Source organism: Gracilinanus agilis, chromosome 2, assembly GCF_016433145.1.
Source record: "Gracilinanus agilis isolate LMUSP501 chromosome 2, AgileGrace, whole genome shotgun sequence".
Lineage (NCBI taxonomy): Eukaryota > Metazoa > Chordata > Mammalia > Didelphimorphia > Didelphidae > Gracilinanus > Gracilinanus agilis.
Window position 1 is genome coordinate 615,422,749 of NC_058131.1, and position 26,802 is coordinate 615,449,550.

At 39.4% G+C, this 26,802-nt stretch overlaps 1 protein-coding gene across 2 annotated transcripts; it reads left to right on the plus strand.

The window, feature by feature from the left end:
* The first annotated feature begins 823 nt into the window (after positions 1-823).
* Positions 824-24,744, plus strand: LOC123236261 (glutathione S-transferase omega-1-like). 2 transcript variants are annotated; one of them, XM_044662562.1, is made up of 7 exons: positions 824-888; positions 4,886-5,039; positions 5,327-5,435; positions 6,476-6,698; positions 8,963-9,064; positions 23,180-23,286; positions 24,436-24,744. In XM_044662562.1, the coding sequence occupies exons 2-7, from the start codon at positions 5,006-5,008 to the stop codon at positions 24,587-24,589; spliced, it is 729 nt and encodes a 242-aa protein (XP_044518497.1). In that variant the 5' UTR covers positions 824-888; positions 4,886-5,005; the 3' UTR covers positions 24,590-24,744. The 2 variants fall into 2 exon arrangements, with proteins under 2 accessions (XP_044518497.1, XP_044518498.1); XM_044662563.1 differs by lacking the exons at positions 824-888; positions 8,963-9,064 and having other exon boundaries at positions 4,774-5,039.
* Positions 24,745-26,802: the final 2,058 nt, after the last annotated feature.

The window sequence follows — 26,802 nt, forward strand, 5'->3', positions numbered from 1 at the left end:
GGAAAACTAAAAATTTTATGGGGTGGAGGGGGGGGTACAGTTTTAGTCTAAGGAATAATAATATTCAGGGGTCTTGAAAATTGGAGTTACAAGCCAAATACTACTCTGAGAATTACATACTTAAGTTCATCCCACACAGAGGGAATGGCGGAAGGAGGCATTTGAGCTGAATCTAAAGGAAGCTGTTTGAGGGGTTTCTAAGAGGTGGAGGTGAAGAAGCACTTTCGAGGTACTGGGGACGGCTGCTCCAGAGTTGAAAGTGGAGGTTGAGTGTGTGAGGAACAGTCCAGTTAGGATTCGTGTAGAGTGTAAGAAAGGTTATGATAAGAAACCAGGAAGAGGTTGGATGGTGAGGAGAAGTCTTAGAAGTCTTCTCATACATCACTAAATGACACCTAGGGCTGTTTCATTATGAGGCAGTTAGGAGGACCGACCACTGCTCAACCGCTAATACCCTGCCTATACCCTGCCTATACCCTGCCTATATCCTGCCTATACCCCTTCCCCCCAACCCCCACCTGCAAACCCAGCTAGGGAACTGGACGGAAACCACGAGAATGGGGCAGGAATAGTGTTCTCGGACCACAAAGTTAGTCATTACCAGGAGCCCCTGACAGTTGGCTTGTATCCTGGAGACCTTAACGTCTTCATCTATTGGCTTAGACTTAGATTGGTGGGAGGGTGGGGGTGGGTTGCCTTTGGAAAGCCCGACGGGATTGGGGAAAACACCTCAACGCCTCAACCAATCAGAGACCTGGATCCAGAGGAGCCGCACAATGGGCTCTCTAGCTCCTGGGTGCAAGCAGCCTGCGGAGTTAGACCGCACTTCTTCACAACTCGGATAATTCGTTTTTCCCAGGGACCTGGCAGGCGGCCCCAGGAGTGTGGGTACGGCACTTGGGAGGGGGTGGAGGCCTTCGGCTGGGATCTCAGTGGAGAATGAGACCTGGGAATCTAGATACTAGATCCTGGGCATCGGTGGTTGGCTGTCTCTGTGAAGCGGATTTCCCCACCCACCGCCCCCGCTTCTCAGAGGGCCCTGACCTTTGAGTGCCCGCCTTTGTCGGGAAAGACCTACTTTCCTGCACTTTGGCCGCAGGCTTATACCTGCCAAAAGTAGCTTAGAGGGAGAGCTTCCAGGCTGCACAGTGTCCGGTGCAGCCATTCATTGTATTGGGCAAAGCATTTAGTAATCGCTTACTACTTGCCAGGGAATATGCCGAGCCCTGGAATTACAAGGAAAGGCAAAAAATGATATCTGCTGCTTTTAGAAAGCATCTGGTCGGTTTTTACACAATTTCCCCCTCTTCTTCCCCTCCCCCCACAAAGTAATATGTCTCATATGAGCTTGTTTGGGGTAATTATTAGATCATGAAAATTCTGCAGAATATTCAGATTTTGTGGCATCTCAAAATTATTTTTTCTTTATTAATGACTTAGTTGTGATGAATACATGAAGTATACACTCTGCTGACAGCGAGGAAGACTACATCTTGACCAAAAAACACAACAGGAACTCTGCTTTCCCTTAAATTGTTCTAACTTGATTTCTTTTCCCTAGCTAAACAACTTTTTGTTTTGTTTTTCAGTGGGCCACATTTAACAAATAAGTTCTAAATCTGGTATTCTGTGAAAGTTTTGTTTTTCTTTTTATGCCACCATTCCTGGTTCCTCAGTATCTAGACACTCAAGGATCTTAAACCCTAAATTTTATAGGACTTTTTGGATCCTGCTGAAATGTTAAAGTAGTTTCATTTCTGCCACTGAATGGAAATTATATATATTTATTTAAATTATATGTGCGTATATATATATATAAATAAAAATATATTTAAATTGAACATATATATTTAAATAATCCTTACCTTCTGTCTTAATATAAATTCCAAGACAGAAGGCTTAAGTAACTTACCCAGTGTCACAGCCAGGAAATGTCTAAGGTCATATTTGAACCCAGTTCTTCCTATGCCAGGCTTGGTGGTCTGTCTACTTTAGAAAGGTTTAAAAGTTCTAGGCCTTAGGTTCACCTCAATCCCTGTCCCTCATAATCTTAGTCCTGGCTTAAAAAATGTAATATTTTATGTGACTTCCATGTCCCAAAAAATATAAGCCCCTAATCTGGCAAAGTGCTTTCCAAATATAGATTGGTTAGGTTTCACATAGCAACCAATTTGAGGCCTAACTGATATTAGCTAATTGTTATTCTCTTATAACTTACTTATTACAGTACAGGTGCAAACATATATATCTTAGGGAATTAAGCAGTTACAATTGTAGCAGGAGAGGCATCTCAGGTAATATTCCTTACTGGGAAGGTACTTCCTAGGAGATTTAAGGGAAAGAATTGGCAGAATGATAATAAATATATTTCTGGAAAGCAATATTGTTCTGTGTTAAGAACTAAGTATTAGATGGGAGAAAAGTTTAGTGCTGATTCTAGTAATAGATCTGCATATACATTTATAAATATCTAAATTAGTTTTTACTATTACTTATTAAGCATTTATGTTTACAAAATTTGATTTTCAGAACCCTATAAGGTAGTTTGGGTGGGTTTTGCACCATTTTACAGATGAGAAAATAGTTCAGAAAAGGAAGAGTAATGTATAATGATGCTGAAAGGGTTAAGAAAGGCTTTAAAAATTAAACAAAAGAGTTTACATATTTCATTTGGTCTTAAATTCCTTCATTTCCCACAGATATGACAAGTATACTATTCTATGTTCACCTAAATTTTTTTATGACTTCCCTAGTTATATTTAAGTCATTTACTCATTTTGAATCTTTCCTAGTATAGGGTGTAAGATGTTGATCTAAACCTAATTTTTCCCATAATGTTTTCCTCATTCCCCAGCAGTTTTTGTCAAATAGTGAGTTCTTGTTCCAAAAGCTGGGATCTTTGGGTTTATCAAATACTAGCTTGCTGAGGTCATTTACCCCTATTCTATTCCATTGTTCTATCCTTCTATCTCTTAGCCAGGACCATATTGTTTTGATGATGACTGCTTTGTAGTACATTTTAAGATCTGGTACTGGTAGGCCCCCATCCTTCCCATTTTTTTTCATGAGTTCCCTTGATATTCTTGGTCTTTTGTTCTTCCAGATGAACTTTGTTATAATTTTTTCTAATTCTATAAAAAAGTTTTTCAGTAGTTTGATAGGTATGGTACTCAATAAGTAAATTAGTTTAGGTAGGATTGTCGTTTTTATTTTATTGGCTCATCCTACCCATGGGATACAGTGAAAGCAGTACTCGGGAAAATTTATCTCTTTGAGTGGTGCCTATATTAACAAAATAGAGGAGGGAGATGAGTGAATTGGGCTTGCAACTTAAACAATTAGAAAGAAAACAAATTTAAAATCCCCAGACAAAAACTAAATTGGAAATACTAAAAATCAAAGGAGAAATTAATAAAATTGAAAGTAAAAGAACTATTGAGACCAATTAATAGCCCATTGCAATTATCTAGGGCAGAGGTGGCCCAACTACATCTTGAAGGTCATATCTGGCTTTGGCTCCATTAGGCTTCCTATATGATGCACTTAGTCAGATATGGCAGTGGAACGCTGAAGAAAATTACCATGGCTTTTCAGATTCCTCAGTCCCTAGCCCCTTTCTTCTTCAACCACAAAATTCATATACATTACTATAGCTCAAATTTATATGATACTTTACCTTTCAAAGTGTTTTCTTCATATAGTTTTTGTGAGATGTGTGCCTTTTCCCCCAGTAAATGTTTGCTTGGGCATTTTTTTCTTTTGACATTCTCTGTTCTTATCATTTGGAGCTATAATGTGACAGATAAGTGCAGAAGATCATAAACCTTTGCAAGGAAGTAAGAACTAAATAACCATAATATCCAGGAATGACTTAGCAAATTTTGTAGTCAGCTGTTTGGAAACTTGCGTTTGAAGAACCTAAGACAAATCCATATGTGACAGTCACAGTGTAACATCCTAGCTATTTCAAAGCAGGATTAAAATTTTTAAGAGTACTATTAAGCATTCCTAAAGCCCTTTAAGATAGTACATATATACCTAGATAACCTTTCAAGTTGGTCATTCACTGGCTGAAGATGTTTACCACATTGTTTGCACCTCTCAATAAATGTAAACTTAGAAAAGGAAGTGGGAGAGCAGAGGAATCCAGCATTACTCCTGAGTTTGTATGAGAATTGGTAGTATGTATTAAATTTATGCTAGAGGTTCAGTTTGTAATCATACTCTCCCTGGTCAACTCAGGCATTTATTAAGTTCTTCCTATGGGTCAGCAGTGTGCTATGCAATGAGGATACAAATGCAAAAAACCGTCCTTGCCCTCAAGGAACTTATAAAATAATGAGTTTAAGCTCATTTTGCCAGAAAGAATTTTATTTAACATCCTATATTCAAGCCATTTCTAGCTTGGAAAGAGGACTACATACAGTCCCTCCTTCCTGGGATCAATGAAGATAATGTGGAAAGAGCCCTAAAAATTTATTATTGATCAAGATAAGCTCTTAAGTGTTGTATTAAAGTTGCTATCATTAGTGAAGAACGATTTCTCCTCCCCTCCCACCCCCCCACCCTCCGCCCTCGAAAACTAAAGGAAAAAGTAATTGGATATTTTGAGATCTTAAGCATTTGTGTTCCTAAATAATCCTAGAAAAAAAAGATCCAAGCCAGGTTGCCTATGGCTACAGGCTCCTACTCGAAAACATCTACGTATTGGCTCGTTTTCGATTATACTGCTAGTGACGCAGCCCCTTCCCTTTAGAGCCAAGCCTACGAGTCTGGGGCTAGTAGCTGTGGGCGGAAGAAGTCCGGGATTCTTCTGCTTTGCTGTCCCTGGCACCTAGCGGGCTCCATTCCGTACCTGTCTTTCCCCTCTCTTCCCCTCCCCCAGATAACCCCGAGGCAGCCCCAGAGATTCTAGAGGAGAAGGGAGGGGCCAACCCCAGGCACCGCACCTTCCCTCTCACAGTGCAGCGGACCAGAGAAGTGGCTGCGAGCCCCTGAAGCCACGATGTCGGGCGAGTCTCCTCGGAGCCTGGGGAAAGGTGAGTCCCTGGTGGCTGCCGATTGGCAGCAGCTCCGCCGGGTCCTCGATCGCCGGGGCTCCGGTGCCGTTATCCCGGCGGGCTTGGCCTGCAGCCCTAGCCTTTTTCCTTTTCTTCCCTTCCTTTCCCTTCCCTTCCGTGAGAGTGGACGCCCAAAGCAGCCTCACCGCTCTCGGTTCGCTTTTCTTGGCCAGCGGAGGGTGGGGGGCGGAAGGGCCGGTGGAGGGGGTGGCCGGGGGCGCGTGCTCCCGGCCTGTCAGCTCACTGAACGCTGGGCCTTTTTGCAGGCAGTCCCCAGCCCGGCCCTGTTCCGTTGGGAGTTATCCGGCTCTACAGCATGAGATTCTGTCCCTTTGCCCAGAGAACCAGGCTCGTCCTAAAGGCCAAAGGAATCAAGTGAGTGAGATATGCCCACTGGAGCTGGGAACCGCGTGCATCGGGCCCACACTTCTGGGAGAGACTTGACGAACCCTGGGTTCATTGCAAATTTAAGTGGTTCTTTTGGGCCAGAGGGCCTTCTTGAAATAAAACACCTGTGCTGATTCTTGAAGCAGGTTTCAAATTAATCAACTGACCAAGTGAATTGTGACTCGCATTCTACCTACCTGTGTCCAGATCTTCTTTCTACCTTGTACTTTGTTATAATCCCGAAGGCAGAACCCGAGTCTGCCGAAGTTATCTTCATATCACCTTTTGCATATTAAGCAGTGCTTTGCTTTCCATCTGTGCTTATGTAATGTAATTGAATACATACACAATTTTTTCTTTAGAAATGTTTTCACAACAGATTTTTAAGCCATTTGACAGTGCTCATGAATTATTTTTATGCCCAAGGATTTAAATCTGAACTTGAATTCAACATGCACTTATTAAGTCCAATTTAATATGTTATTGGGCTAGTTGCTTGATGATACAAGAGATGACATGATGACTCCCATACATTAAGAAGCCTGTACATCAATTTGGCACCTGTGTGGAGAATGGATTAGTTGGGGGAAAAGTTGAATTGAAGGAGAAATATTAGGAGACTATTGTATGCAATAGCTTAGATGAGATGAGATGATGAGGACCTTCTAGAATTAGGATGATTGGTGGCTGTGGGAATGGAAAGAAGGGATTGGATCAGAGATATATTTACTACAGAGCTAGAACTGACACAACTTAAAACTGGTTATGAAAGGTGAAGGAGAGAGACAATCAAGGCTAGCTGAGGTTGCAAATCCAGGGGACTAGAAGGATGGTGGGTACCTTAAAAAGAGAAATTAGAAAGAAGGGAAGGTTTGAAGGGGAAGATGATACTGTTCTGGGGACATTTGGAGTTTGAGATGCCTTTAGGACCTCCACATGGAAATAATAGCTAAGAGCAATAGGCAATTGGTAATGTGATATGCAACATCTTAATTCTTGACATACTTTTTTTCCTTATATCTTTCAAGACATGAGGTCGTCAATATTAACTTGAAAAACAAGCCTGAATGGTTCTTTAAGAAGCATCCCCTTGGTCTAATACCAGTTCTGGAGAATAGCAAGGGTCAGCTGATACATGACTCTTCTATCACTTGTGAATATCTAGATGATGTTTATCCAGGAAAGAAGCTGTTTCCAGAAGATCCATATGAGAAAGCTTTACAAAAGATGAATTTGGAATTGTTAAGTAAGGTAATTAATTTTTTACATCTTCAATCTATTCTTGCCATACAATTTTACTTTTTTATATTTTTTGAGCCTCATCAATGATATTTACCATGCTATTCTTTCATTTAAAAATATTTGCCACTTCCCCTTCCTGCCATTGGTTGGGGAGGGAGAGGAAGAGTATATTGAATATTATTTTGAATAGTCACCAGTGCAGAAATTGGTTTTGGTTTTGGTATTATGACCATTATTATTAAAGGTAAGAAATGATCAACTGGTACATGTTTGCTCTTAGCAGAGAACAGCATATATTTCTGTTGCTCAGGATATGGGAGTATTTTTTTATGTTAATTATTTTTAATGTTTTTAATATAAAAATTTTCCTGGTTACATGATTCATGTTCTTTCTCTCCCCCTCCCCCAAAGCCAACGTACATTTCCACTGAGTTTTACATTTGTCATTGATCAAGACCTATTTCCATATTATTTATAGTTGCACTGGGGTGGTAGTTTAGAGTCTACATCCCAAATCATATCCACATCAACTATATGAGTACTTTTGAGACAGCCCATATAATAAAAACAACAACAACATAATAGCATTTACATGCTACTTACAGGATTACAAAGTCCTTTACAAATACTATTTTATACTCACAACAACCTTGGGAGATAAGTGCTGTTATTATCCCTATTTTATAGATGAGGAAACTGAAGCAAACACATTAAATGATTTGCCCAAGGTCCATAGCTAGTAAAGTATCTAAAGTCAAATTTGAACATGGACTTTGTAACTCTAAATCCAGGGCTGCTTTTTCCTCTGTGCCACCTAGCTGTAGAATAATCTTAAAGCTTGAAGCTAAAGATATGCTAATGATAATTATTAAGAACTTATGGCTATAAGATGTATTGTAAGGGGGAAAGAACATAAGGATGGGAAGGGGTTCATGAGAAAGACTGTCCTTAATTAAAGGGGACCAAGTTCCTAGGGAGAATAAGGGGAATAAAATAGAGAAGGGAATAGTAAGTAATAAAAGGGATAACATTTCGAAACTTGTGAGAGAGAGGTTTTTGAAAGAAAGGGAAATAAGGGAGCAAGACAATTCACTGCTTGGTTTGACTGGAAATGAAAACTAACTGGGCCTCTTTTCTTTTTACTTGTATGATGCTAAGAAAATCAGTTATGCATGGAGTTATATAAACCCCTCTTTATTTTTATTTTTTTAAATATTTTTTAAAACCCTTAACTTCTGTGTATTGGCTCCTAGGTGGAAGAGTGGTAAGGGTGGGCAATGGGGGCAAGTGACTTGCCCAGGGTCACATAGCTGGGAAGTGTCTGAGGCTGGATTTGAACCTAGGACCTCCCATCTCTAGACCTGACTCTCAATCCACTGAGCCACCCAGCTGCCCCCTAAATCCCTCTTTTAAAGTGATCTCCCATATTGAAAATAAGCTTTTCTCTCCTGGGAACATAAGGCTCTATATAATACTTTGGAAAGCCTATAAAATAAGTCTTATGCCACAAAGTTATTATTCACAGGGGAAATAATATGTCATCTCCAGGGTTCTATCACAGCACAGAGATGACTCTAGGTTTACCTGCCATATAGGAACAAAATGGCAGGTCTTGCCAAGCTGGAAAAACCTATGAGCATGACAAGTTCCAGCCTAGCTAAGATTGGAGGCTCATTGCCAGGCAGTGGGCCCACCAAGTGATGACATATTTTGGCCACAGCAGTTTGTGAAAACTCTGTTAGTGTTTCTGAGTGGCTGTGTTCTTTTATTGGTGAAGGGACTCCTCATTTAAAGATTATTCAGACTGACAAAAATAATATCTAACATTTATATAGGGGCAGCTAGGTAGTGCCAGTGGTCAGAGTACAGGCCCTGAAGACAAGACACGAGAACTTCCTGAGTTCAAATCTAGCCTCAGACACTTAATAGCTTTATGACCCTGGGCAAGTCACTTAACCATCTTTGCTGTACTTTCCTTATCTATAAAACGAGTTGGAGGAAATGGCAAACCATTCCAGTGTCTGACAAGAAAACCTCAAATGGGGTCATAAAGAATCTGACATGCCTGAAGAACACTTTGAATTTGAATTATTTTTCCCAACTTCAGGCCCAAGCACTCTATTCACTTTACTACCTACCTGCCTAATTATAAATAAACAAAAAAATTATGGCTTCTTTAAAGTATTGAAATAAAAAGGCTTCACTGTTATTTTAACTGAAGAAGGAAAATGTAGTTATCCTTAATATGCTAAGAATTTTTATTTTCTATCTAGATACCAGGTTTGGCCAAGGATGTTATTACAGCAGTTCAAAACAATGAACACGGTACCCCCAAGAAAGAAGAACTCTGTAATGAATTCAACAAATTGGAGGAGGTAAAGAATGTTCATTGCCTTCCCCTGTATGAATCACAGCACAGTATCACCACTTCGGTCCTTCCTCCACCTTCTTGCCCAAGGCTTTCTGTATCTTGTCAGATCTTGTTAAATCCAGAAAATCCTCTGTTTCCCTCATTCTGCATTGATGTGTTCATACTTGCTGTATCTTATAAAAGAGTCTGAAAACAAGGCTTCTGAGCAAATTGGCTTTAATATGATAATAAGCTAATTACACAAATCAGTGGTCTGCAGAAATATCCAGTCAGGCCTAGACCCTGAACATTAGTCACTGACAGGTTTTTATAGGCAAAAAGGGAACAAAGTTACCTTTTTACAGTTTTCTTGTTCAAAGCTAGTGATTACCAAAACTTGCCTGGTTCTTATGGCCATTTCTGTGGTCCTTCTTCTCTAAATGATTTAGGCTTGAAATGATTATCTTATCAATATTCTATAGTTAACTTTACGCAGCTATTTAATCTGTTAATAATTAGGACTATCTCTTACTGATTGAATCAACTCAATAAAGCAATTTATCAATTAATAAGTCTAAATCAATAATCTTATCAATCTGAGCTAGCAAATGTGTGCCAGGTCCTAAAATCCCTGACCCTGATACATGGAACGTGCCCCTTGTAGTTATCTTCCTAAATTCCTGTGTTTCGCTCCCCTCCAATTATTTTTTCTTAACTAGCCACCAAGTTAGAATAGTTTGCTAATGAGGCCAGTAACCTTTGGGAATATGGAGCTTGGTGTAGTCCTTGCTTGAGCCCTGGACTGTATTCCAAGGTGAAGAATAATGATAATAACTGCTATTTATATAGTGCTTTTCCATACATTATCTCATTTGAGCCTCACCACACACCTGGGAGGTGGTTACTGTAGATTTTAGGTCTTTTATAGATGAGGAAACTGAGGCTCAAATGGTTGAATGACTTACCCAACACTTTTAGTAAGATCTGAACCCAGAACTTAACTTCAAATCAGTATTGCATGCATTAAGCCACACTGCCTCCAACTAAGAAATTATTTTTCCCTTCCTTTCCCTTTTCATTTTACTCCATTATATCTAGGTTATAGCATTAACGAGGTGAGAGGTTGACCAAAAATAAGTTTCTCCAACAAGTAATCATTAAAAAAAATTTTTAGAGGCAATGTAGAATAGTGCAGAGATATTAAGTAGAAAGGGATCCTTGTGGGCCACATGTTGACTGAGAAGACTTCAGATCAACATTACATATGTTTTGTATTTTTATTTATTTTGTTAAACACTTCCTAATTACATTGGAGAAAGCCTGACGTTTCTGGTGTGGATTGAGAGTTGCTCTTTAGGTTAGGAAGACGTGGGTTCAAGTTTTACCTTTTAACACATGACTGGCTCTGAGTGTTCCAGGCAACTGTCAAAGACTAATTTTGCAGAGCAAGTCCTCATCTGCAGTGGCAGAAGGAGTTCCTTATCTATGCCAATGAAATCAAAGGTCTGATCAAAACCCCAAATAGCCCAAGTAATTGAGAAAAAATTTTAATTTAAAAATTTTGTAAAATCGATCAGTATTGTTACACACTACATACATAATTACATATATACACAACATTTGAAAAAATAAATACCTTAATCCAATCCCCTCTTTTTCAAACCTCCCAGATAGTTATTATCTAATTCTTGATCCACACTTCTGATCATGGAATGTAGATTTAGAGCTGGAAGGGACCTTGGAGGCCATTTGACTTAAAGGAGGGAAAAGCTTTTACAGTTATAAGGAAACTGGAGCCCTGGGAGTTGAAGTGGCTTTATGTGCCTAAGGTGCAGTGGGCAGCCCTTTCTCTGTAAGTTAGCCTCTCTGGAGTGGCATGGGCCTTTCTAATTTATCACTGGATCATTTTTTTTTTTATTTTTAAATTTTGAATATTTTCCCGTGGTTACATGATTCATGTTCTTTCCCTCTCCCCCAAACTCCCACGTCCCCCCCCCCCCAACTGATGCACAATTCCACTGAGTTTTACATGTATCATTGATTAAGACCTAATTCCATATTATTGATAGTTGGACTAGAGTGGTTGTTTAGCGTCTACTGGATAATTCTTTACTGTGGGGATACTTTTTTGAGTTAATGTCTCCCTCCAAATCTACTTATTCTTTCTTGTTTTACTTAGACGTAATACTCCCTAATTTGTTAATCTTGCTTCCCTTGAAAGAACCAACTGCCATACAGTGTTCTTTTTTTTTCTTATTTTTTCCTCAGGCAGGATCTGGTTTTAATCTCTGCTTTTGTTTTTTGTTTTTAAAATATTAATTTGTTAGATCAGCCACTCAAGAAAATCTGTCTAGCCAGCAGACTCCCTCCACAATCTCATTAGGGCCAAAAACTGGAGCTGGAGCCAAAAAGAGAGACATGAGGCAAGCAAGTCAGGCAGCTGTGGGAGAGCAAAGGCTTAGGCTCAAGCAACTAATTGACCAGGCTGGGCAAGGGGAGAGAGACATTGTGGCCAGAAGAGAGGAGCAAAAGAGGAACTAAGTGGCTACTATGGCCAAGTTTTTTAACAAGCAGAGCTAAGTCAGGTTAGCTCTTTAAAATCCTAGCTACCATTGACACAATTCTAGCATACATAGATGTTTTATGGTATTATTATACCAAAGAAAACTTAACCTATTTTATCTGTTGACCGTTCATTGATTTAACACCTACAGGAGTTAAAACAACTTGAGCAGAGATAGAACCGAAACTGAAAGTCCTGATGTTTCTTATCAGGCAGGCCTCTACATAAGCAGAAAAATTAGTTAACTGCCTTTCTTGTGGAATTGATAAGAGCCCTAGACTCTCTGTCACCAACCACCTTCGAATGAAGTGGTTGGGCACAGCGAGGTCACAGTAGATCAAGAGCGAGACCTGGAGTTCAGAGACTCTGGGGACAAAGTAGCCTCAGAATAATTCCTGTCTATGTGATCCTGGGCAAGTCACTCAACTCTTAATTGCCCAGCCTTGACTACTGCTTAGGTAAGGTTTAAAGAAGGTAAGATTAAAAAAAAAGGATTTAGGGGGCAGCTGGGTAGCTCAGTGGATTGAGAGCCAGACCTAGGGACGGGAGTCCTAGGTTCAAATCTGGCCTCAGACACTTCCCAGCTGTGTGACCCTGGGCAAGTCACTTGACCCCCATTGCCTATCCTTACCACTCTTCTGCCTTGGATTCAATAAACAGTATTGACTCCAAGATGGAAGGTAAGGGTTTAAAAAAAAAAAGATTTAAGAAATTGTCATAGACATGATATCTTAGCCCTAGGTATTGGTCAAACACAGGCTTAAATGTAGTTTCTGCCCATTGGCCTATTAATGGTCATGGGAATCAGGATACAAGCAGAACCTAGGCTTTGTAACTTCTCTTAGTTAGAATTCTTTGTTACTTTAGTGAGATTTGGAGATAGTGAGCCTTATTAGAAATAGGTTCTTTCTTAACATTAAAATTAGTCATTATCTCCCATTTTAGATCCATCCATGCTTTTTCCTTTCCAGTAAATTTTGTTTTAATCCAATCCAGCATGTTGCTATCTTATTCATTTACGTAAGCAAACATTACTGAATTTTCCTAGATAAATTAATAATCCATTTCCTGAAATCCGATTATTTTTGAGAAGATAGCTGGGATGTCTAGTCATGGCCCAGGATGCCTGGATAGAATGTGGATTATTACTCACATCCACTAATCAGTGCAGTGTGGGCCTCAGAGAGGGGAATGGTTGGGTTTTTTTTCCGAAAGTAATTTCCTTTAATCCCTAGTACTTTCTGCATTTGCTCTGATCTTTTTGGCCCAAATACAGTAACAGCAGGATATTTTTATTTTTTGTAAATAGAAGATTGTTTTCAATCTATTAAAAGTAGCTTAGCCAGGTGACAGAAAGTGATTGCAGTAGTGTTCACCTACAGGATATAGGTAAAACAAAGATACAAAAATATTCTTAAAATCTTGATTTCATAGTTTTGATTTTTAAATTGTTTACCCCCTCATGTATTTTTAACATGTGAGTGTGAGGCCATATTTGATAGGGAGAATTTAAGTGCCTGCTGAATGCAACTTTCTAGCTTTGATTCTTATAAAACATTTGAAAAATATTAACCTAGAATGAGCCATAACATGTTCTGTTTCTCTTCTGAATAGACTGTCATCCAGTGATTAGTATTTGTTTTTGTTCTTGTTTGGGGACTTTCTGCTTTGAATAAGAATTTATGAGGGATAAAGCTTTAACAGTTACAATAGTTAATATTTGTATTATGCTTTAAAGTTTGTCAAATGCATTGTGCCCATGCTTCCTCCTCAGTTCATTCTAATTAGTATTAACAGAATTTCCTAGATGCTTCCATCCTCCAGTGAGGAAAAGCTGGCTTTGAAGCTGTCACATAGGATGAATGTTAAGGTGACATGAGTAAAGCTGTAAAAGTTAGGGACATAATGAACTGATATAGGATCTTTTGCTTCTCTTTCTGATGCCTGCTTTCAAAAACCTTTCCCTCCTAACTTCTACTTTCAAAACCCATTTCCTGTAGAAAGAACATGGATTATAGAGTCAAGATCTGGTTTCCAGGCCTGCCTCTAATACTTACTCCAGGACTTTGGGCAAGTCACTGAATCTCCTGGGCCTCATCCTCATCCAGAAAATAAAGGAATTTGATGACTCCCAAAGTTCCTCCTCCCATCTCTGGGCTGATAAGATTGCTCTATTGGGCCCCAGGCTGTCTCCTGACTTTCAGTTCCATATCCCCAGGTTGGACATGTGAAACTCCTCATGTCCTGAAACAGAATTGTCTTCCAAACTCCCTTCTGCCAGAGGCCCTTCACTCCAAACTTGCAGGTTCAGAACCTCCATTTTACCCTCGACTTCTTAATCCCACCCTCATATCCAAGGGCTTGCCAAAACTTGTCATTTCTACCACCACCACCACGTCTGTCTCTGCAGGCCTCACATCCCCCCTCTGCCGGTGCATCCTCCCCACAGCTGCCACTTTTCTGAAGGGAAGATGTCTACTCATTAAACCGCAGGCACTTCCTCTTGCTCTGGGAGAAAAGAGAAACCCTTCTGTTTAGCTTTAAAGCTCCTCACAAAGTGTCTGCAACGCCTCTTTTGCAGCCTTTTTACACATTAACGTCCTAATGTCGGTCTTTGATCCGGCCAATGGACCATGTGTCTGCTTCTTCAGAACCTCGTCTCCATTTCCGTCCCCCATTCCCATGGGCTGCTCTCTCCTCCCCTCAGCCTCAGAGAATCCCTTTAGAAGCAGCTCAAATGCTGTCCCATTCCAGGCCTTTCCCAAGTCTCCCCGACTTCAAGTGCCCTCCCCCGAGCCATCTTGAATTGATTTTCTTTTTTCTGTTTTTATCTATGTATGTCTATACTGTCTCCTCGCCAGCCCCTCAGCAGAATGTCAGCTCAGTCGCTGGCACATAGCAATGCAACTTAAAGGTGCTAGTATTGGATTGATGGATAGATCTAGCAGCTTTTGATAAGATCTATTTTTGTTTGTTGTACAGGAAACATAACAGCTAAAATCATCCATCCAGCCTTTATTCCTCAGTCCCAGGCACACTGCCAATCTAACTTAATACTGATGTCATCTTGGGCAAGTCCCTTCCCCTATCTGGGCCTCAGTTTCCTTCACCGTAAAGTGAGATGGCTGGACTCCATAATCTCTAAGGATCCTGTTCTCTCTTAGATGGGTGATTTTGTGCCTTTGCCTCTCCCCTGTGCTCTCCACAAGAGGGAGCCAGTCCCTCTGAGTCAGGTCCTATTTGCCTGACTCTCCATTGCCTGGTGCCCAGTTGCTGGAATCTCTTGATGAATGGGGCCCCTTCGTGGCAGGTGCTGGAAGGACAGGAGACAGTGACTTGTGCTGCCTCCCTTTGACTAGCACTTCCTTTTCAGGTCTAGCTGCTCCCCTGCAACTATCTGGTTATCTTTCACTGCAGGGGAAAGCAGAAAGCTTTATTGGATTGTCTAACAGCAGAAGGCTTTGACTTCCAGCCTCTCGCCTAATGGACCAGATCCTTTGTTGTCAAATCAGAGATTGTGCTCATCCTTACAAACCTGGATTTAGGAAGCAGGCACCTCAGTTCCCCTAAGGACTGGACCTAAAGATAGGGTTTCCAATTCCAGATAAACTGTCTAGTTCCTAATTGGCCATTCCTCCCACTCCACTCACACCGCCACCACTCCTTTATAGGCCTGCCTTTTGACAATACTATCTAGGGACCTGGAAGAGGCTGATAACTAAATAATGGAATAATAACCTACCTATTTTCCTCAAAACTTTGTGAAGAATGCAAATATGCCTCTTGTGGGAAGCCTTTCCTTACCCTGACCCTTAATCCTATATAGTAACAGTCTTTCCTTCAACCTGCCATCATGCAGCACATTATCTTATAACTCTCTAATGTTGCTATTATGTAGAAAGTGTACCAGACTGTAAGCTCCCGAGGGCAGGTATCATAACTGAATATTATAATTCTCCCTCTACCTCCAACCTCCAGCTCTGTCCTATAGACATATAATAATGGAATGGAGATTTATTTCACTTGAATTAATTATTCCATTGGGTGAGAGACAGAGAGGAGAAAAAAGAAAAAGTAAAACAATTTTCAGAGCCCAGGAGAGAAGACTATTTTTTTCGTGGAAGCAATCAGTGTGGGATGGTTGGGAGATGAGAATTTGCTGTTTCCCAAGTCAGTCTAGGTTCCCTCCTCTCCTCTAGATTGTCCTCTTCTACTCACAGACAATCTCTGTTCTGCTTTAGCTTATAGGGAAGACTCGTAGGAGGGAGGCCATTGTGGGTCTTCCCAGCATTCCTGGTTGTCTCATTTGCTCTCTTCCCTTTGGCGTCTTTGCATCTCTCTCCTCTTAGTGAAGCAGGAAGAAGCAGCTATGGATTGGGGAGACCTTCCTCTAAAAAAAAATCACAGCTGGATATGACAAAATCCTTCCAAGAATTCATCCTCATCTGTCCATCCAGTATTTCTGCCAGTTTTCTTTTATTGAGTAGAAATCCTTTTTCCCTGCCTCTTTCCTAACTTAGCTGGATATAGTGAAAATGAAAATAATAATATAATTTGTATAGCAATTGTCTTAGATCCATATACCTTATTTTTCAGAGATTTCAGATCCTTTCTATCTATAACTGTTTGAAGATAGCATATAGTCCTTTGCAGATTGTTTAAGAAAGTTTCAAGGATAAATTTGTGGGACTTTCATTGTATAGGTTTTGGGGATTATTATTTTTCCTTTACTTGAGTTAAAACCTCATCCCAAACCTACTCATTCATTCTTTCAAATCAGTTTGTCTAATATGTCATAATCTGCACATCATTCTTCCCTTAAGGACTGTACTGTCTCTTTCACTGCTAAAAACCATAGAATTTTTTCTCCTTTGTTGAGTTTTAACCTCTTCATCATAATAACAAGGATTTATTAAGAGCTTCCTATGTGCCAGGCACTGTATTAGGCATGGAAGAAGAAAGAAAGGCAGGTTCCTCTGTGTGTATGTGTGTTTGTATAGCCTTCCTTCCATTTGTGTCTAGATAGGCATCAGGGACAACCAGGACAAGGCATGGGGTCAAGAGACGGGAGAACAACAAGAGGGTCAATCAGTGGCCCAGATCTTTAGAGTACATGGAGAGGAATAAAGCTTAAAAAGCCTAGAAGTGTGTGAAGGATCCAGTTTGTGAAAAGCTAAACAAGATTTGACATTTAACCATGGTGATAATAGTGAGCCACTAGAGTTTATGGAGCAGAAGGTGACCTGGTAATTCACAAGAAGATCTGCTGGCTGGTTGAGGGGAGGATCGTCTGGATTGGGAAGAGGCTTGAGGCAGGAAAATCAATGAGAAAATTATTGCAGTAGTCCAGGAGTGAGGTGTTGAAGGCCTAGTGAGAGTGGTGGCTGGTTCCGAGGAAAGGAGGGAATGCGTATGAGTGATATTGTGATGAAAAAAAACAAGATCTGGCAACAAATTGGATATGTGGAGTGAGTGCAAGTATTGAGCCAAGTGTGACATAATTACTGCAAGCCTGGATGCTTTGGAGGATGTTGGTACTCTGGGGTAGTAATAGGAAAGTTCAGAGGAAGGGAGAGTTTAGCACAGGGGTCAGCAACGTATGACTCTCGAGCCATATCTGGCTATTTTGAGGGCCAGATATGGCTCTTTCTGCAGGAGCCATAAAGTCAACCGCAGCATAGTAACTAACAGTTTATGCATGACATCGTGCGTCACGTGATACTTCACGTGATCCTTTCGGTACCACAACTATCTTCTAAGATAGAAGCTCCCTCATTGATATTACCGCATGAGACAAATCCTGGTCTTTAGTTCGGCTTGGTAGGTGTGCTGTGTATTCCTCCTTCTGCCCTCCTTTTACTCTTTCCACACCTGTTACTGACATCTTGGGGTTCTGTATAGTGACTGATCACTTTTGTCTACATTCTCTACCCCTCTGCCTCTGATTTACATGGCTTTATCTCAGTACATTCATGGGGTCTGCATTCCCTATTTGTGGGATTGTTATTCTTTTTAACTTTTCTACCTGCTCTTAAGGGGGAACTATAGTCAGATTACATCTTTACATATGCTTCATTAGTGAGAAGCATTTCTCCCCAGTAGTTGTTTCATTTGATATAGAATGATTGAGTAGGCAGCTCTGATAAACACCTGTGCCAGGAAATGTGTGTGATGTATCCTGACCAGTTTTCCATGAAAAGGTACCCTCCTCCCCCACTACCTACTAATGCCTGTACACAAGTCATGTTATTTTCTGTAATCTCCTGATCTCCTACTTAATTTATGTGGCCAAATGGCTTAACCAGCAGGCCGGCAGCTTTTTCTTCTCCTGTTGCCTGACTTGAGAAAGGGAGAGGAAAAAGTATTCTTCCCTGAATTTTTCTCTCTTTATTTCAGCAATTTTCTTAGTGTAAAGGAGTTTTATATGTATGTGTGCAGTTATATCAGTACTATAGTGCCCCATTAATTCTTGTTTTTTGATTAATAATCAAAATAATTTTGATTAATAATCAGCAAAACCATGCAGCACCAGAAGTCACATTAATGTACTTTATTCATCATTGGTTAGTACATAATAACATTATTAAAAATAGTTCAGAGACTTATTGTACTTTAAAAGTGTTGTTCTTACATAAAATGCGCATATTTACTTGTATTCAGTATTAAACATATTGTACGGCTCTCACAAAATTACATTTTAAAAAATGTGGTATTTATGGCTCTCACAGCCAAAAAGGTTGCAGACCCATGGTTTAGCATGAAAGGCATTGAATTGTGTTTTACACATCCTGAATTTGAGATTTGTATGGGTCATACAGTTCAGGATATCCATTAAGTAGTTGGTGGTGTGACTTGAAGGTGAGAAGAGAAGTTAGGCCTGGATAAAGATCTTAGAGATAATCATTGAACCCATGGGAGCTGATGAGACCACACATGCAAAAATGAACAGACCCTTGGGGGGTGCTCACGTTTAGTGGGTGTGGCCTGGTTGAAGATCCAGCAAAGAAGACTGAGAAGGAGCAGTCAGATAGGTAGGAGGAGAATCTATAAGTGTCCTGAAAACCCAGAGAGGAAAGAATATTCTATGGAAGAGGGTGGCAAAGAAGTCAAGAAGGGAAAAGATTGGAAAAAAAAAACCTGAACATTGGATTGGACACTTGAAGGAGACCATTAGTGTCTTTGGACAAAGCAATTTCTTCAGTTGAATGATGAGGTCAAAAACCAGATTGCAGAGGATTTGGTGTGAGTTTAGAGGAGGAGGAGGTACTTACTGTAATTGGCTTTCTCAAGGTGAGCTATAAAAGGGAGGAGAGAGTTCCTTCATTTGGGTTTTGACAAATAGAACTGAGGTCAGATGAACTACTTGATGCCCATCTTTTCCATGATTCTGACATGGATAGATAATGTGTATGTACCTTTGTACCAAAGCAAATTTAGCCTGCTTTACCATTCATTCAACAAAGAGAGGACATTAAGCAATTTATGTCATTAATGGGAAGGAGTTGGACTGAAAGCCTTTATTATAAGAACATAAAATCACAGGTTTCGAGCTAGAAGGAATCAGCAATCATTGAACTCTCCCTCATTTGGCAGTTTGGGAAACAGACCAAGATTCATCAAGTTGCGCAGGCCCACACAGTTAATAATTGTCTGCGGCAAGATTTAAACCCAGTTCATCATTATCCACTTTGTCATGCTGCCTTGTATGAGTTTGACTTCTAAGCAGAGATGATTCCTTAACTCCTTAGTATGATTATCTCTTGTTAGCTAAGCTAGGTCTAAAGAGTTGTCCACACCCAATTTAAGAATCTCACCCTGAAGTATTGGTCTAATAGATTTAAATGTGGCTTTTTGTGCATTGACATTTTGGTGATTGTTGGAAGGAGGATATCTAATCAGGGTCTAAATCTAGTCACTTCTTTTAGTGAGTTGGAATTTTCTGACCCATCTGAATAACAGCATTGTTAATTTAGCAGAATTCTGTAGGTTGTTGGATGATGTTGTAGTATTATTATCCATTTTACAGTTAAGTAAATATGCTAAGACATCAAATGACTTCCCTAAGGTCACACAATACTTACTGGAACTGAGACAGGAACAGAGAGAGTCTCCTCACTGGAAAGAGTCTAGTATCCTTTTTCCATTATACCACGTTGCCTTTCATTTCACAAAACACATTTTGACATGAGTTTCTCAGAGGAATCCTTTAAAATAGCAAGTTCTGAAAGAGCTTTTAAATGAGAGGGAGAAGGGGAAATGACAGGAAGTGATAGGAAGTGATGCGGAAAAAAAGAGCATAAAAAGAAGAGACCAGCATGGTCTAGATGCATTCTTTTCCTGGCTTCTGGAGAGTTTGTTTCCAGAGATTCATTCCCTTCCTGGTATTTGGAGTAAGTGGCTGAGATCCCTGCCTTGGCTTTGGAGGAGGCTAAATTGGTGGAACCCTGGCTGAAGACACCACTGGGACCTCTGGTTGAGGATTACCGGGGAAATCCATGTGGAGATTGGACTTGGGGAGGCCTGGACACTAGAGCAGCACTTAGGGTGGTAGGCTAGACAATTCTCTACCTTCTTACATTTTTCCACTTTTGCTCTTTCCACATCTATGTAAATAAAAGCTGCTAAAAGCCATTTTGACTTGAGCTATAATATTTTAAAATCAGCGATCACAATATTACTTTAGAATTCTCATATTTAGCATAAAACTGAAATTTAAAATCTTATAGTACACAGTGCTAAAAACTTACGTAATTATTAAAATGATTGAATAAAACCAAAATAAGGAAGATTCTGGATGGGGAATAGCTACTGAGGGGGCATTTCCTATGAACCAGATTTTATTTATATCCCAAAGTGCTTAGCACTGTGCTTTTATATATATTACCTCTCTAGTTAAATGTGTGTGAAGTAGAATAAATTGGAACCATTCCCTGCTTTCTTTTGTGTTTGGTGAACTTGGTAACTATGCAGTTAACGGACCACCCAGAGCCATTTCTCTGAATAAAATTCTTTGTTCCCAACACATTTATCTTGTACATAGTAGATATTTAACAAATGTTTGTTGACTTTGTTGAAGGTGATTTTTCAGAATAGTTTTGGAATTTTGCAGTGAAGATTTTGGGGTTTAGATTTAACCAAAGTTGCCTTCTTTACTCTGAAGAAATCTGAACCATTAATTGACTGTAATAACTCAAAAGATTTACAAAGATTCCCCTCCCCCCAAACAACCCTATGAAGGTAGGTATTGCAGGTAATAATATTTGCATTTTTAGGGATAAAACAACTGAGGCTCAGAGAGGGTAAGATGACTTTACATAATCATAGAGTTAGAAGGGATATCAGAGTCCCTTCATTTAACCCATACTTGATAAAAAAAAAAATCCCTTCTGTGACATAGCAGATTTGAACTCAGAACCCTGTGTTTTCAGGTCTGGCTCTATTCACTGAGAAGCTGCCCTTTTTCCTATCCCCATCTTGACACTCTTTTAACATTCAGGTTTGTTTTCCTTATAACTATTACATATCATGCCCTCTCTCTTATGCCCTTCTCTTTCCTTTCATTATCTCTTTTCTCTCCTGTTTCCTTTTTAATTTAAGGTACTTCTGTAATAAGATTTGTGTGTGTGTAGTTTTGTTCAGATGAAAGTGAAGTTCATGAGATAACTGTTCACCTTGATCCTTTTACCATGATTAAGTACTCTTCATCTTATGTACATATATTATATGATAATCATTTTTTCCTTCTCCAATGTAATCTTCTGTCCCTTCCATTTTTATCAGTAACTGAAGCCATCAAAACAAAATAAAGTGACACCTAAGTCCTCTGTCATATCAACCTTCTCTATGACCCTTAAAGATAATAGGGTTGGGAGATTTGTTTCAAACATGTAAATAATTTAGCCCTCTATATTCCCTTACAGTTTAAAAAAAGTGTGCACTTTCCTGTTTCTCTTTGCTTCTACATTTCCATTTCACAATATCTATGCAATTCTGGCTATTTCATCATGAATGTTTAGTAATAATCCTATTTCCTTCAAAGTCTGTTTTTCTTCTGGTAAGTTTATTTTTATTTTTATACTTTGTGAAACTCTTGTCTTTTGCATTTTGGAATATTGTATTCCAAACTCCTCCTCTTCATAGAATAAGTGTCAAGTCTTATGTGATCTTTACTTGAACTTACTTTTTGGCTGCTTGTAATATTTTTTCTTGTTCTTGCAAGCTCTGGATTTTGGCTATAATTTTTTTGACAACTTCTATTTTGAGGTTTCTTTCAGGAGATGACTGATACAAATTTATATTTTTACTTTACTCTAGTTCTAAGAGTTCAATATTTTAATTTAATTTAATTATTTATTATTATTCTGTATTAATTATATATTAATACAATTTATTATTGTCCTGTGTAGTTGTTTTCTCTTTGGCCTTATTCCAATTTTCAGTGCATTCAGTTTTGGGGTAAGGTTTCCCACAATTTTTTTGAAGGTATAAGTTCTCATTACCATTATTCCTTCCCTAGCTCTTCTAGTTTACCTCTTGTTATATTTCTTCCAGGTACTATTATAGTTCTTTTGGCCAGATTCTCTCATCTTGTTGTGGGATTGCTGTTTTTCAGGGTTTATCTTCTATTCATCTCTTAGTTCAAGGTATTTCCTGGTAATATTTGATGTTTTCCTTGGTTTGCTTATCTCAGCAGCAGCTTTTAGGTTGGGGGCCTGTGCTTGGATTATTGCACTGCTGCTGCACATGTGAAAGGCCCTGGTAGATCCTTGTTAGCCCTGAATGTGTTGGCCAAGACTAGACTTGTCCTTTGAAGGTCTCTGGTTCCCATGGAATTGGGGCCCACCTGGGGCCTTCCTCTTATAGAGATCAGAGCTGCCCCTTTTGTTTGTACTAGGCTCTTCCAGGGGCTTTCTCCACTGCTGTTGGACACTGGGCTCCTTTCATGGGGCATCACAGTCTCTCTGGGCTGGTCTTTGCCAAAGGCCCTTCTGCTCCTAGACTAGGGCCACCCTGCTGGATTTGGGGCTTATGCTGGACCTCTCCAGAATCCTGGCACTGTTTGATTACAGTTTTCTACCCATTCCAGTTTGCCTATTTCAACATTCCTACAGGATTCTAGAGGCTCTATGCATCCTTGGACTCTGTTGGAGAAGTCTCCAAGTGATTCTCCTTAATTCTTTTAAAACTGGTACATTTTTATGCTTTGTTGCATGGTCAGAAGTGGAGTAGGCTATCATTTAGAGCTTGTATTTATGGAAATCTAACTACCCTTATAGTGTAGCATAGCTAAAGTGTCTCCTAGTGTTTTGGGGGACATAGCCAAATTAAATTCAACATTAACATAGCTATTAACTCCCCAAAACTCTTGATATTTTTACTAACTATGATTTACACCATTCCCTCAGGTATGGTATCTCCTTATCAAGGGTTTGTCTTGTTCATTTAAATTGCTCAGATGAGGCAATAGAGAGCACACATAACTGAAAGCAGCAAATGAAGACTGATTCAGCTAATGCTTCTGCATCAAATAGATACATAAATGAAAACTTTTACATTTTGTTCTGTCCAATTTTTCAGGTTCTTAACCGACAAAGGACAACTTTTCTTGGTGGAAACTCTGTATCTATGATTGATTACCTCATCTGGCCCTGGTTTGAACGGTTGGAACTATATGAGATACCTAAGTAAGACATTTGACTTCTTTGTAGTAGATTTCCTATAAGTAGGGCATAATTATTGTTGGAGTAGTGTATTACTTATTTAGCCTTTAGATTTTTGCAGGCTATGATAGTCATCTTCTGCATTTTTTGAAATAACTATACTAAACTTTTAAGAACAAAATTCAACAAAATTTCAAAACTATTTACCATAAAGTGTTATGCATACAAACAACAATTTCTCACTCCTTTGTCCCTTTGTAGTTTCTTTGATTATCTATTCATGATTATATAAGAACCAATTTTTAAAATAAGATACTGCTGTATTAAACATAAATGAATTGTTCTGCCACTTATGTCCAGGGCCAAGCTACATCCATATTTCTGCTTTGGTCCTTTGAGTATATTTCTGTAGGCCCATGTGTCCAGTTATTCTTTGATGTTTCTCTAGGTCTAATGTCTATATACAATACTGACTTGGCCCAGATTGCTTAAGGGAGTCTGAAAGCTAGAACACACTTTGGCCGCCACTTGGTTTTTTCTTCCTAACTCATGAAGGTTATCTGCCAAAACACAGGCTATTGTACATTTTATTTAACACCACAATGCCATAACCCTTTAATGTTGAAGAAATATGTAACTAGCAAGCACAGGAATAGGTATGGAAGGCCATCATGAAGAGCAGGAGATGAGGACCCTTACAGCAATAACTTGGATGGTGTGCTTATTTATGCAGGCAGGGGAGGAACAACTCAATAAGAACTCATTTGATTCCTCCTTAGAGCAGTCAGGGCTCTATGATTCCAAAGTTGGAGAATCTTTCCTTTCCATCCATGGGGTCTGGGAAGTCTGCTGCTGTTTCTGCAGAGTAACTGAGGCTCTAGCCTGGGGCACAGGATACCAGCTGGCTTTGAAGTCTTTGGATACTGTCCTCAGCATTAGCCTCTTTGGAAGTATAGAAGAATTAGGTATAATATCTATGTGGCTCTTTTAAATCCTGTTTCTCAAATTAAAAAACAAAACAAAACAAAACCACGTCCTTTGAAGCTAAAGCGAGGTCCTTCTATAGAGTGGATTAAAAGGACAAAATAAAACTGAAACAAACACAGTATCAGAGTCTGCCATTTTGGGGCACCTTCCCTTCCTTCTGCTCATGCTTCTGTTTCTTTTGCACAGCTGCTTGGACCAAACCCCTGCTCTGAAGCTATGGGTTGTTGCCATGAGGAATGACCCCATCGTTGCAGCTCTCCTCACTGATGTGAAGACATTTAAAGGCTTCTATGATCTCTACTTTCAGAATAATCCTGATGCCTTTGATTATGGTCTGTGAGGGGCTCTGTTGGAGCACTAGCTGCAGAATCTACTGCTTCACTTTGGATATTTCCAATTATAGCCTCACAACAAAATAATTGTGTTTGAGCTCGTGTTAAGGATTGCTAATCCTTTTTTTCCCAAGAAGCTCTCAATAAAAATCTTAAAATGTTCTAAGGGAAAGCAAACTATTCATCTTCTCCCCAAATACTGGTTCCCAACTTTTAGGTTTGGAAAATGCCAAGCATTGAACCTTTTAAACAGAAAACGTTCAGCTCAGAACTTCTCTCACTTAACATGTATGACATTTTGATTCTTCCCCATTTTATTTGGGCTGGTATGTTGAGTTTGAGAACCTTGTTGATGTGGGCCATTATACACCAGACACCTTTGAAGGTGCCAGTGGTGAGAGAGAGGGAAGAGGAACTCAAATTTAGGATCATCCAAAAGGTTTGTGTTTATATCCATGTAGGGATGTGTGTTATCCTAACTTACTTAAAGCAAAGTTTATGGATCTTGGGGACGATGCCAGAGTTCTAATGACACAGAGAACTCCCAAACAGAAGTAACAGGTTACTTTATGTTGCTGAGCAAAACAAGCCCATATTTCACTGGCATTGTCAGGGGCCAGGATGTCTGCATTATAATATTCTTTAACAGACTTCCTGGCTGAAAATATAAATATAAAGCACATTCCAAATGTAGTCCTAGGCAAATGTCACTCAGATAAACTTGTTTCCCAGTTTAACCTTTGCTAAAAGAAATGGTCTCCTTTAGCAGGATTCTTTTTGTACATATGAAATCTTGGATTTGGTAGTTTGTATTATCAGATTGTTGATCAGTAGGTCTTTATTCAGATGAATTGAACATCATCCCTGTCAAGAGCCCAAGAGAGTATCCACTCACTTATATCGGTCAGACAATACTTGATAACTTAGGACAACAAAGGGAACTGAGCCATAGAGCCTGAGGCCAGGTTACCTCTCCCTCTGGTTCCTTCCAGTGACATATTTAGTATCAGGACTGTCTTGTTATAATTTCAGATTTGTTGAAAGCTGACTCTTTTCTAGCCTTTAGGCAGCTGTGATGACAAAAAGACTTCTTATATGCAGTTTTTAGCCATTTAATTCATTCCCATGATATCTCATTATCAGTCCCAGGTAACATTTATCGATGGACGTTTTTATACATTCTTACCATTTTGCTGATTCTGAGTGCTTTAAAAAATTAAGAGTTAATAGAGAGGCATTGTTGTATAATGGATAGAAGGCTGACCTTGAAGTCAGGAAGATCTGAGTTCAAGTCCCCCCCACTTAGACACATACTGGATATGTGATCCTGGACAAGTCACTACATTTAGCTCCAGGCAACTGAGAATATATTCTGTATACACACACCGTATATGTATACATAAATACACATAAGTTGTGTAAATACATACACAGCTTATAAAAGTTGTGGCGAAAGGGGCAACCTACATTGGTAGAAGAGATTGCCCAACACCTCCCTATACCAATATAACCAAAGGGTCAACTCCTATCCCTATCCTATCCCTAACAGTAGTCAAAAACCAGTTTAAGTGAAGGAGAAATGACATAGAAATAACTGGAGTTCTGTTGTGCCTAGACAAGAACGATGTGACTGCTATACTGTGAAAAATTGATGTGTAAATCATTTCCCTCAGATCTTTGGTAGAGAATAGGAGAAAATTTTCTGTGGTCAGTCATCTGTTCTCATGGAATTGAAGGTCTTCTCTGGCAGGGTCTACAGCCAAAGAGTCCATGTTTTGGAGTTTGTTAAAAGACTGTATTTTGTTATTATGTGAATATGGAACTCTATATACCCAAAGCCTTATTCCTATTGAGTTCATATCAACATGCTGGATATCATAAAAGATATTCTGCTGGAATTGTTCAATTCTAGGAGTCCATAACTATAGAAGAACTTAGAAAAAAGCCACAAAGATGAAGAGTTAGAAAAAAATTCAGTGAGGAAAATTAAAAGGAAACAGTATTGTGATGCTGGGAAGAGATGGGTCAGAGGAATAAAGTCAGAAAAGAAAAGCTTTTATACAGGGAAGGGGAAATATTATCCAAATCATCTTAAACTGGGTCATAAGGAAGAATTTCATAGCAGTGATCATAGTTAAATATTCATATAGATGAGAACATGAGAATATAGAAATTTTTTTTCAGGTACTCAAACAAGAAAGATTATTATCTGCCTGGAATG